The sequence below is a fragment of the Brassica oleracea genome, chromosome C2 (genome assembly GCF_000695525.1).
Source record: "Brassica oleracea var. oleracea cultivar TO1000 chromosome C2, BOL, whole genome shotgun sequence".
Lineage (NCBI taxonomy): Eukaryota > Viridiplantae > Streptophyta > Magnoliopsida > Brassicales > Brassicaceae > Brassica > Brassica oleracea.
The window spans coordinates 27,883,013-27,894,601 of record NC_027749.1 but is presented as its reverse complement, the minus strand read 5'-3'; the positions used below and the strand labels follow the sequence as shown (position 1 = coordinate 27,894,601).

Sequence of the window (11,589 nt, the reverse complement as noted above, 5' to 3'; positions counted from 1 at the left end):
CGTGGGTGACAAGGAAGACATTGATGAGAATGTGGGTGAATCTGCTTTAGCTTGCTGGCGAAAACCATGTCCAAGTTTCATAAAATGTAACGTTGGTTCGTCTTGGACAGATGCAAACCGAAATTGTGGGGTCGCTTGGCTGACACAGAATCATTTGGGTGTCTCGCTAATCCACAGCCGTCGCTCATACTCAATGGTGGCATCACAGCTAGAGGCTGAGTTACTAAGTTTTTTGTGGGCCGCAGAGAGCCTATCGACACTGCGACATAAGAATGTGGTGTTTGAATCTTCATCATATTTGGCGGGAGAAGCAGTTTTGAATCCTGATAATTTTCCTATGTTTCATGGGTTGATTGACGTGATAAGAGAGAAGCTGTCTAGGTTACAACTGTGGTCTATAGCTTATGTACACAGCGGAGCAAACCAATGCGCGGAGGCCATTGCTCGTAGTGTGACAAGGGATCAGCGGTATGCTTCGTATGTGGGGAAAGATGGACCTTCTTGGTTATTGCCTATGATTCATGCAGATGCTGTTCGAGCGGACAATGGATACTAAGAAGGATCTTGAGTCTTGTTTACAGCTCATTTGAAGCATTTCATTATCCTCTCAACGGTGATGGATGCAAACAAAGGAGATGATGTTGGTTTTTAGTAGTTTTTTAATTTCTGGAGTTGGGGGCCCTGTTGGTTTCACCATACTCTGTTTCTTTCAAGATTGTTGCCCTGCTTTTTATAAATCGATTACAAAGCGTTAAAAAAAAAAGTAATGAGTTCATGAATGTAAGATTCTCAACATATATACACATATATGGATGCAGATATATAGATAGATATAAATTCAAATTCAAATGCAATGAAGACGATATATTTATATACAAGCATGATTCAGAGCATAGAGTCCGTCATGGCCGGAAGTCGTCGGAAAAAGTTGAGTGGAGCGGAGGGAATACGGTGTCGGAGCCTAGGGTGTCTCATGAAGTAGTAACCAGATAGGAGAGCAAACAATTTAAAAGGTGTTATGTACAGAACCATGGCTATGATCAAACAGAACGTTACAAATATTGCGGTGGCGCGTGGATCACGCCAGCTCAACAGAGCCTGCAAGCGCTCTCCCTGTGCTGCTATGTCTCCCACCACGGACTGTATCTTCCCCGCTACAATTCTCAGCCGGTCGTACCTGACAAACAAGAACGACAGAGCCAAACACCATATTAGGATTTGTTTCTTTAATCCTTTCAGAGGTTTTCAGTTCGAGTGACCACGAAACTAATATTATATATTGTAGTTTCAGGTCTGGGGTAATGGTTTTCGGCCCGAACTTCTTAGTATTCAAATAAGAAAAAAAAAAAAAAAATCTGTTTGTTACCTCATTTTAACAATATCCGGAGCCTTCATGGTCGGGAAGATGTCAAACTCTTCGTCGAGTTCATCAGCATTCACACTCTCTGCATAAGACAGTTTGGTGTCCATATGAGGAGGAAACCTTGGCCTAAACCTGTAGTTCCACAGCCCAATCACAGCCATGTAAAGAAACACAGTCGGCAAAATCATCTCCGGGAACCTCACAAGCATCGTGTACAGCACGTGCACCAGCGCCGTCGTCACCGGCGTCCTCCAGCTGCACACTTCCCCCATCCATTTCCACACCGACATCACTCCAGAAAACACCGCGGTGAACCTGTAGAAGTTGGCTTTGCTTCGCCTCATGCTGAACAGATGGGTCTTAGCATCCGTCATATACTCAACAACTTCACGTCTAAGAGGCGGCTCTGACCGGCCTAGTCGAGTCACCATTATGTTGAGAGCCTGCACCCTAAGCACTTCCTGTAGGTTTACGGATAAAGGCTGTGTGTAATGCATCTTAGGCAAGAGTGGTTTTGTGTATTTCATCAGCATGTTGGAGACTGATGTGCATGTGAACCTCACGGCTAAGTGAAGCTCGCCTCTTTTCTTGAGACCAGATGGTTGTAAAACAAGTAATGGGTAAGCGTTTGTGTACACACGACCACTCTGGAGAGTGGAGAGTCTGATACGTACTTTCCCAATCGTCTGATCTCTGTTGTTTCCTCCTCCGAAATGACCGTTGTCGAAGACGCAGATGGTTAAGACCGTTGCGGGGTCGAAAACCTCCCATGTGTACTGCTCATTGTACTTTGGACTCAAGCTGTTGATTATAGTTCTCGACCGAACCCACTTGTGACCGTATTTAGCAACAACGTATGTGTCCGATACACCTTTCCCGTCCCTACTTTTCATCGGGTGGAGCCCGTTTGCGTTAAGTATCCCAAGCTCCAATACTCCTATCGGCGGTTTCCAGAGCGGTTTCGCCGTTGGCCTGAGATCGCTGCTGTAGTAAGTGGACTCATCGAAAACGTGGTAGCCTCCTTCAAGAGCCGCGGCCACATGGATCCTAGTAGCGAACTTCACCTTCTTGGCTTTGTCTTCATCCATTGCGTCTGAGATCGAGTCTTCGAGATGAAACCAGCGGCTACGAAACTTTTTATCATCCGTACGTTTCTCAATAGCAGCGAGAGGAATCACAGCTTTGCCTACAGGCTCATCTCTGTTAGGTTCAGAGTGGTCTTCCACCGAGAGGACCAGGTTTTCTTCAAACGGCTCCGCGACTACAAACATGAACTCCTGGTCCCATGTCGGATGAAACGTTCTCTGAGAGACTCTAGTCTTCAACATCTGATTACCAATCTGGATCCTCACAAAGGCCTCAGGAATACGAGACTTGTCGGAGACGATGATCACGTCCTGAGCCTCTATTATCCTCACCCTTAGGTACCATAGCCGAGGAGAATGGTACACTTTCGAGCGGAGGTTGGCCGATATAATGTCCGAACTGTCTGAAGATGTCAATGAGTCTGAGAAAACCGCATCCCCGAAAGCTTCATCGGCTTGAGTACCTTCCCAGACAGCAAGCATTATCTCAGATCTCTTCTTCTTCTCTTGTCTTTTGTTCTCAAGTCTGTACCACTCGGGAGCTAAAGGACTGTCCGGGGGAACACGAGACTGAACCTCATGGAGATCAAACCGAACAGTACCAACGTAATCGTCAAGGACAAGGTCTTTATCCTTCACCACTATTTCAAGAACATTCGACTGAAGATTCTCTTTAGCAAAGGCAAAGACCTGGTTCCACTCCGGATTCGAGTTCTTGTCCAAATGTCTTGTAACTCCTTTGAAGTTTCCTATTTTTACTTCAACGTAAGGGTCTAAGCTTCCCGTAAGGTCTCTGTCGGGGAGGTCACGCGCCTTCACGACTCGCACGAAGAGAAACCTCATCTCTTCAACGAGATCATATGTGCCGCTTGCTGGTCTCTTTGTACCACGAACCACTCGTCCTCCGATGATCTGTCCACCTCCCAGGAAAGGGCTCGTCTCTTTGACTGAGAAATCTGATGGTGGAGCTGGACCGTTGTATTGAACTACTCTTGGAGGCATTGGCGCAGCAGCTCTCATCTCGTGCATGCCATAGTTCATCGTTGCCGGCTGTTGTTGGTTCACTGAAGGGGTTGCGTTATAAAACGTACGTGTTATAGGCTTCTTAAGCTCTCTTCTCTCATCAGCATCATCTGTGATTAGTGAGCTTACAGGTTCTCTACCCGGGCTCGGGATATAAGCTCGAGGAGATTCTGAGACTGAAGGGTCGTCAGTGATGAAGACTCTCAAACCAAGCTCCCCACGCGCTCGAGAGAAAACGCTGCGTTTCTCTAGAGGGTAGTTGAAAGGAGCTGCTTCAGAGCGAGGAACAAAGGATGTTCCATTGACTCGAACTTTGCCAAGAAAGGGCTTAGCATCGAATTCGTCCTGGTAGCTGAAGACATGGGCTTCGAGTGTACGGGTGGAGAGGAAGGAAGGATCAGAGACAAGGAAGTAGAAACTCTCGTGCCAGACGGGGTTTGGATCGTTGGGTTTGGTGGTTGTGCGGAATATTTGGTTATCAAACTTGAGCTCCACGAAAGGGCTACATGAGTTTTGCTTGTCTCCCTGAAATAGACCATGTGCGCTTATGACTTCAACGCCTAGCTTTATATTGCTCATTTCAAGCTTTGTCTTAAAACTGAAATACCTTTATCACAAACAAAAGGCAAAAAGACCTTATCAGAAAACCATGGAGTATTCATTCACAGAGTTAAAAGAAAATTAATATACTGTAAAACCTAAATTAACCGTATGGAATCTCTCTGTAACCACAAAAAGGGGATTTCAAGTGAGATAAGGAGAGTTGCACAGCTTACAAGAACAAGAAAAAGAAAGAAAAAAAAACATAAGAGAACGAACCTTTTTCAAGTATTTCTCGTCTTCAGAAACAGAGGAGGACAAGAAGCAAAAGACATGACTCGGTCTTTAAACATCGATCAATCACCTGTCTTAATCAAATCAGTAGTTAATGAATAAACAATCTTAGTTTCTTGGTAACTACGGCAGATAAAAACAAGTTTTAATGCTTTCCTCTTAAAGAGTTCGTGTTCTGTTTTACTCTCTATGGTTAGTTACTATGTTGAGACGTGTCCATTATTAACATTAGCTAACATATCAGGAGGACTAATCGGATGAAGCGTTGACCCCAACCCAATGTCAAGACGTTTTCTTATTTTTTGAGCCTAATCGTTAGTACATGATTAATGGTGAGTTTTTATAGCGGTGGTTATTAGCGGAATATAAGAAACCGCTTCTTAATTTTTAACTAAAAAAGTTAGGAACCGGAACCGGTTCTTAAATTTTTTAGTTAAAAGTTAAGAAACAGTTTTTTATATTCCGCTAAAAACTCCGTCCTAAGAACTTCCATTAATCCCATTAATCATGCTCTTAGTTACTCAGTTATTAATGTCGGCTAACGTATCTTATTCTGTTAAAAATAATAAACATAAAATATTGAAGCATCTCTGTGTATTATTAGAAGTTCCTATCAAATCTGAATGCATATTTTATAAATTCAGTAGTTAAATAACCATATGTAACAGATGTATCATTTTTTGTACAGCTAGCTATTGGGTTAATGCCAAAAAGTTAGGTACCTTTGGAAGTTTATTAAAAATAAATTGGAAAATAGTAAAATACTTAAAGAAAATGCAAAAGAAAAGTCAAAATAAGTACGTATATTACGTCCAGAAAGGACAAAGCGTCTAATTTTTAGACTCTATAAAATCAAGAACTATTAAGAAATCTTATTAACAATTAAAACTCGTTTTCTCTGTAGGAGACGTATCACTTTCAAATCACGTCTCTAGTATGCATAACTATAAACAATTTGTCTTTCGAGTCAACAAGGTTCTCCCTTTAATCGCGTGCCTCTAAATGTAAAACGCTCACTAATCACTATTACATCAAATTGTGATATTTTTATGTTTTATGTATATTTTCATGAATAATAGAAAGAAGATATTTCAACTAAAGGTTTATTAGAGAAGATGAATAATAATCTCTTAATTTCTCATTAAGTTTGTCGTTTACATTAATCACACCTCTTATACAGCTGAGTGTGTGTAACAAACTAATAAACCAGATAACAAAATATTAAACCGGTCGGTTCAGCATACTAAACCGACTAATCTATTTACATACTCTGTTGAGGTTAAAGCAAAAAAAAGGAGATATGTTAGTTACTTTACAAATATATCGATTTGAATGTTCAGAATATGAAGTATGAACAGCTTTATTTCAACAAACAAGCATGAATCTCAACAGTTAACACTGAGCAAGTCTGTCAAAATCGGAAAGCAATAAATTGGAAGTATTGGACCGTCCCTCTTTTGAATTACACTGAACTCATGGATTAGATGTCACATTGGGGAGGCAGAAAATCGATTTATAGTATATAGACAGTAGAAGCCTGAAGAGACAGATCATGACTAAAGGGAGAGGATCAAAATTAAAAAGGAAAAAAAGAGAGAAAAGAGAGAAAAGTTAGAAAACATGCATCATGATAACATCAACGTTCCAATGTTCTCTCGACCAAAACTTCAGAGCACATATGCAACCACAAAGTGATAAAAATAATAATGCGTAAAGAGATAAAACATGTGAAAATATGGGCACAGTGGGAACAAGAGTGCAACAATCATGCATTATCCACAAATCAAAACCCTGAACTATCAACCAATTGACAACACAAAACATATGCTAATCAAATCTGCAACCTGGCTGAATGGTAAAAAGGAATATATAACACCTTAAGGTCTCAATGACTTATTATTGAAGTTGGAAAGATGGAAACAGGACATGAGAGAGTCAAGAAACCACAGCTTCTTGAAGACGCATCACAACACTGAAACCACTGATCAGTCTAAATAAAAAACAGCAATTCTACTACTAGCCAGCATTTCAAACCTTCTAGGCCTTTGTCTATATGTAGTTGAAAAACATGGTGTTAATTCCAGAGTACAAAAAGACTAAGGAAAAACATAAGAAGCGCAATATGCCAAGAAGAAGTGACTTGAATCTAGTCAGGAATGTAATTAAGGAGTTTGAGCATCATGTGATTCAAGGAAAAACCATGTATTCATCTTTCAGTGATGATTCAAATGAAGGAGAAACGTTGAGAAGTATTGATAGTGCAGCCAACATTGATGGCCCAGCAACCATGAGTGATCTTCATTCCCTTATCAAAGCCTTTATCTCATCCAAGAAAGCTGGTACACACTCTCTTGATTCTAAAAATATCGTTATAGATTCAGGAGCAAGCCATCACATGATTAGTGATAGGAATTTGATTAGTGATGTCCAGCCTGCCTCAGGGAATGTTCTTATAGCAAATGGTGATAAAGTTAAGATAGAAGGGATAGGGAACCTTAGGTTGTTTGATAAGGAATCAACTGCCTTGTATATTCCTTAGTTTACATCAAACTTGTTATCTGTGAGAAAGGCTACGGTTGATCTTGGTTGTCAGGTTGTCTTCAGACCAGATGAAGTTGAATTTCAAGACTTAAAGACAGGCCATTTGATTGGAAAAGGGCACGTTCACAACGAACTCTATCATATTCAGAAGACAGAGATGTTCGGACCATCTAATTCTCATTGTTTGGCCAGTACATCCGGCAGAGTTGATAGCACATTATGGCATGCTAGGTTGGGACATCCTCATACCAGAGCCCTAAACCTGATACTTCCCGGTGCAGTCTTAAAAAAATGATGATTGTGAAGCTTGCATATTGGGGAAGCATTGTAGAACAGTTTTACCACAGTCTAGCACGATCTATGAAAGATGTTTTGACCTTGTTCACTCTGATGTATGGACTGCTCTGTGTGTGTGTCCAGAGAGAACCACAAATACTTTGTCACCTTCATTGATAAGAAGTCCAAATACACTTGGGTGACACTGATTCATTCTAAAGAGAGGGTGTTGGAAGCTTTTAAGAATTTCCAGACCCATATCTGCAGCCATTTCAATGCCAAGCTGAAAGTTTTAAGGTCAGATAATGGTGGAGAGTATACAAGTCAGACGTTCAAGCAATATCTTGCTCAACATGGGATTACTCACCAGACAAGCTGTCCTTACACTCCTCAACAGAATGGAGTTGCTGAGAGGAAGAATAGACACTTGATGGAGGTAGCAAAATCAATGATGTTCCACACCAATGTTCCAAAAAGACTTTGGAGTGATGCTGTGATGTCTGCTACTTATCTGATCAATAGGACTCCAACTAAAGTCCTCAACGACATGTCTCCATTTGAGGTCCTAAACAAGACCAAGCCATCTTTGGACCAGTTGCGTGTGTTTGGGTGCATCTGTTTTGTGATGATACTTGGGGAGCTGAGGAACAAGCTTTATGCTAAAAGTTCAAAGGCTATGTTCATTGGTTACTCTCGAACTCAAAAGGGGTATAAGTGATATGATCCAGAGTCAAGAAGGGTTCTTGTCTCACGGGATGTGAAGTTTGTGGAATCAAAAGGTACTATGATGAGAAGAATTGGGAAAACCTTCAAGATCTCTCACAAGAACCTTCAGATAGGGCAAACAACTTAAGAATTATTATGGAGAGTCTAGGCATTAATAAGCCTCGGAGCAGTGAAGTACCAAGGACTTCTCCTTCACCACCAGCTGCTAAAAACAATGAAGAAGCATCACCAGTTGTGGAAACAGTCCATCATGATCCTGAGGGGGGCAATGAACCTGAATCACAGCCATAAGAAAGAGATGATTCAGCAACCACACATGATCAAGATGGAGTTGAATCTGATCAGCCAAGTGAAGATCAATTTAATGGAGATCAAGGACAGGAAGAGGCAGCGGTAGAAGAGCAGCAGATTCAACCATTGAAAAGGAGTACAAGAGTGAAGAAACCATCCGAGTGGGTCGACAGCAGAGTGTACTTCAACAGCAATGCAGTGGCTCACCCTATCCAAGCAACCTGTTCTTTTGCGAGTTATCCTCAAGAGCATGTAGTCTTCATCAACAATCTGGACCAAGAGCATGTTCCAAAGACTTATGAAGAAGCCATGGAGCATAAAGAATGGAGAGAATCAGTTGAAGATGAAGTTGGTGCCATGATTAAGAATGATACTTGGTATGAAACTGAGCTTCCCAAAGGAAAGAAAGCTGTTACAAGCCGCCTGCTCTTCACCATAAATTATCTTGCCAATGGAAAACCAGAAAGGAGGAAGACAAGGCTGGTTGCAAGAGGATACACTCAAGTCTATGGAGAAGACTATCTGGATACCTTTGCACCAGTAGCTAAACTCCACGCCATAAGGATTCTTCTCTCCTTGGCAGTGAACCTTGAATGGGATTTATGACAGATGGATATGAAGAATGATTTTCTTCAAGGAGAGCTGGAGGATGAGGTTTACATGAGGCCACCTACGGGTATGGAAGATATGGTTAAGCCAGAGAATGTTCTAAGGTTGAAGAAAGCAATCTATGGATTAAAACAGTCACCGAGAGCTTGGTAAACTGAGTACAACTCTCAATGGAAGAGGTTTTGTAAAATCAGAAGCTGATCATACACTCTTCACTCTCACAAGCAAGCAAGGAATCGTGGTGATACTGATTTATGTTGATGATATTATCATCACTGGCAGTGACAAGGAAGGTATCATCTTGACTAAAGCTTTCCTTAAGACATCCTTTGATATTAAAGACTTGGGGGAGTTAAAGTACTTCCTAGGGATTGAGATATGTCGATCAAAAGAAGGATTATTCCTATTCCAAAGGAAGTACACTCTTGATTTGTTGAGTGAGGCAGGTGAGCTTGGATCAAGAGTAGCAAAGACTCCTCTTGAAGATGGCTATAAAGTGCTGCGTGAGGGGGAGTTTGAAGACAAACCCTATGAAGATGTCAAACACTATAGGAGAATGGTTGGGAAGCTCATTTACCTTATCATAACCAGACCAGACGTGTGTTTTGCAGTCAATTAAGTCAGCCAACACATGCAAAAACCCAAGATACATCACTGGAATATGGTGGAAAGGATCTTAAGGTATCTAAGGGAAGCACCAGGTCAAGGAGTCTGGATGGCATGCAATGAAAGCACTGAGATCACTGGATATTGTGATGCAGATTGGGCAGGAGATAGAGTTTATAGGAGATCAACTACTGGGTATTGCACCTTTATTGGAGGCAAATTAGTCACTTGGAAGAGCAGGAAGCAGAAGATAGTATCATGCTCAAGTGCTGAGGCATAATATAGAGCAATGAGGAAGCTCACTAGTGAGCTCATTTGGATCAGGAACCTGCTAAGAGACTTGGGTATAGAGACTACAACTCCTATTACCATGCACTGCGATAACCAGGCTGCCATTCATATAGCATCCAACAATGTGTTCCATGAGAGGACTAAACACATAGAAGTTGATTGCCACAAAGTGAGACAAGCAGTGGAGCAACATATCATCCTACCTTGTTACACTAGAAGTGAAGACCAGCTGGCTGACATTTTCACAAAGGCATCAAGTACCAAAGTCTGGAGTTCATTCATTCAAAGCTTGGACTCATAGACCTCACATCTCACTGACTTACCTATCATGGAGACTTCTACTCTTTTTCCTTTGTGTGTTTTTGTCCCACTTTGCACATTAAGGTTTTAATGAGGGAAGTTATTCATGATTCCAAGCTTGACTGATTCCCAAAGTCAAGCTTGAGGGGGAGTGTTGAGATGAAGAAGAAAATGTTGAGTAGTAAAATAAAAGGAAGAAGCTTACAACCAGCAAGGTCTGCCAAGGTGAATGCTAGCAAGGCTTGCCAGTATGAACAATACTCGCGGAGCTACAATAAAAGTAGTCATATATTTTATTGTTTCTTCCCTAGTAAGCCAAGTGTGTTTGGTTTCTTGAGTAATATTGTTCTGGTTATTCTCCTCTTCCATATAATGTTTTGTAATAACATTTTTCCAGATCTAAGGAAATAATTATCTCTCCTTCTCTCTCTTACCCTTTGAAATCTTCATCTCTCTCTCTTGTTCTTCAAATTCTTCATTCTCCAGAAATAAACTCTCAAATAATTATCTTATTCTAACGAGAGGTACCTTGAATAAGGTTGTTATCTTGGTCAATTTCTTCCAAGTCAGGAATACAAAAGGAAGCAGTCTTGCCAGTGCCGTTTTTGGCTCGGGCAAGGATATCTCTACCGGTTAAGGCGATTGGGATACTCTCTTCCTGAATAGGAGAAGGTCTTTCAAAACCCTTTTCATATATTCCCATGAGAAGCTCCCTTTTCAAAAACAAATCTTCAAACTCGTTTCCCTTTGTGGCTGTTACATCCTAGAAAGTGACAACAAGTGTATTGATAAAAGGTAAGAAAGTCAGTACATTACATTAGTCATATATATTGAAACTGACCTCGGTTCTGTAGCGAGTATCAGGTGCGGGTATCTTTAGCCTCGTTTTCCAATCTTCAGAACTGAAGAAACAAGAACAGCACAATGAAATATTAAAAGACGCAGAAAATTTATTAAAAGAAGAGAATTGAAACACAACACTAAACAGTTGAATGCAATTTTATTTCTTGTGGAAGAAACAAGGGCTTAGTTACTTTTTCAATAAGAGAGATATCTAAAAGTAGAATTCACTCATATTAAAAAAAAAAAAAAGATAAATTTGAAAACAATCAATGTCCAAACTTCAACAAGAACCGTAAAAGGGAAAACACAAGTACTCACTTTGTGTCGATGGCTTGTTGATACTGCAAAGTTTTCTCGACTTCATCACGGTTGCGGCCAGTGAACTGGCGTCTTGGAAGCCATTGCTGTTGGTATTGACGCGGCTGTGACGTGTCTTGCTGAAACTGTTGTTGTTGGTGATTCTGGTGCGAGTAACCGCCGCCGCGATGGACGTATTGTGGCTGAGGCTGCTGCTGTTGATAACCAGGCAGGGACTGGAAATTAGGGTTAGGGTTAAAGGCACCACGGCCAGCGCCAATCCCCCTTCCTCCTCGGTAGTTCATCATCACAGCTTGTTCTTATCGATCGCTAAAAAGCTAACTCTGCCTAACTCTGAATTTGTACAGCAATAACAAAGAAGAACGTCTAGGGTTTCCTACGGTATCACAAAACCTACTGCAGTGTCCAGTGTGGAGAAAATCGCGATTCAATTTCACAAAAGAAAAACTATTGCTGAGAAATGTAGAGTTTGTAGAACACAAA

The 11,589-nt window shown here is 41.1% G+C and overlaps 3 protein-coding genes across 5 annotated transcripts; 1 reads left to right on the top strand and 2 right to left on the bottom strand.

Moving 5' to 3' along the window:
* Positions 1–821: 821 nt before the first annotated feature.
* LOC106326750 (protein QUIRKY-like) lies at positions 822–4,342 on the bottom strand. Of its 3 annotated transcripts, none has more exons than XM_013764668.1 (3): positions 4,291–4,342; positions 1,367–4,069; positions 822–1,177 (listed from the first exon to the last, which is right to left on the bottom strand). In XM_013764668.1, the coding sequence occupies exons 2-3, from the start codon at positions 4,048–4,050 to the stop codon at positions 886–888; spliced, it is 2,976 nt and encodes a 991-aa protein (XP_013620122.1). In that variant the 5' UTR covers positions 4,051–4,069; positions 4,291–4,342; the 3' UTR covers positions 822–885. The 3 variants fall into 3 exon arrangements, with proteins under 3 accessions (XP_013620122.1, XP_013620120.1, XP_013620121.1); XM_013764666.1 differs by having other exon boundaries at positions 1,367–4,078; positions 4,291–4,316; XM_013764667.1 differs by lacking the exon at positions 4,291–4,342 and adding an exon at positions 4,170–4,240 and having other exon boundaries at positions 1,367–4,078.
* A 4,406-nt stretch (positions 4,343–8,748) lies between these two features.
* Positions 8,749–9,367, top strand: LOC106323907 (uncharacterized mitochondrial protein AtMg00810-like). Its single transcript, XM_013761953.1, has 2 exons — positions 8,749–8,897; positions 9,031–9,367. The coding sequence occupies exons 1-2, from the start codon at positions 8,749–8,751 to the stop codon at positions 9,365–9,367; spliced, it is 486 nt and encodes a 161-aa protein (XP_013617407.1).
* Positions 9,368–10,459: 1,092 nt separating this feature from the next.
* Positions 10,460–11,393, bottom strand: LOC106323906 (DEAD-box ATP-dependent RNA helicase 8-like). Its single transcript, XM_013761952.1, has 3 exons — positions 11,107–11,393; positions 10,787–10,847; positions 10,460–10,708 (listed from the first exon to the last, which is right to left on the bottom strand). The coding sequence occupies exons 1-3, from the start codon at positions 11,391–11,393 to the stop codon at positions 10,460–10,462; spliced, it is 597 nt and encodes a 198-aa protein (XP_013617406.1).
* Between the last annotated feature and the right edge of the window lie 196 nt (positions 11,394–11,589).

Coding starts and splice junctions, on each gene's coding strand:
- LOC106326750 (XM_013764668.1), bottom strand. CDS start 4,050: ATGAGCAATATAAAGCTAGGCGTTGAAGTCATAAGCGCACATGGTCTA. Junction 1,178..1,366: donor CCGGATATTGTTAAAATGAG/GTAACAAACAGA, acceptor CTTGTTTGTCAG/GTACGACCGGCTGAGAATTG.
- LOC106323907 (XM_013761953.1), top strand. CDS start 8,749: ATGGATATGAAGAATGATTTTCTTCAAGGAGAGCTGGAGGATGAGGTT. Junction 8,898..9,030: donor AAACAGTCACCGAGAGCTTG/GTAAACTGAGTA, acceptor CATCACTGGCAG/TGACAAGGAAGGTATCATCT.
- LOC106323906 (XM_013761952.1), bottom strand. CDS start 11,393: ATGATGAACTACCGAGGAGGAAGGGGGATTGGCGCTGGCCGTGGTGCC. Junction 10,848..11,106: donor CAACAAGCCATCGACACAAA/GTGAGTACTTGT, acceptor TTGTTTCTTCAG/TTCTGAAGATTGGAAAACGA. Junction 10,709..10,786: donor ATACTCGCTACAGAACCGAG/GTCAGTTTCAAT, acceptor GTCACTTTCTAG/GATGTAACAGCCACAAAGGG.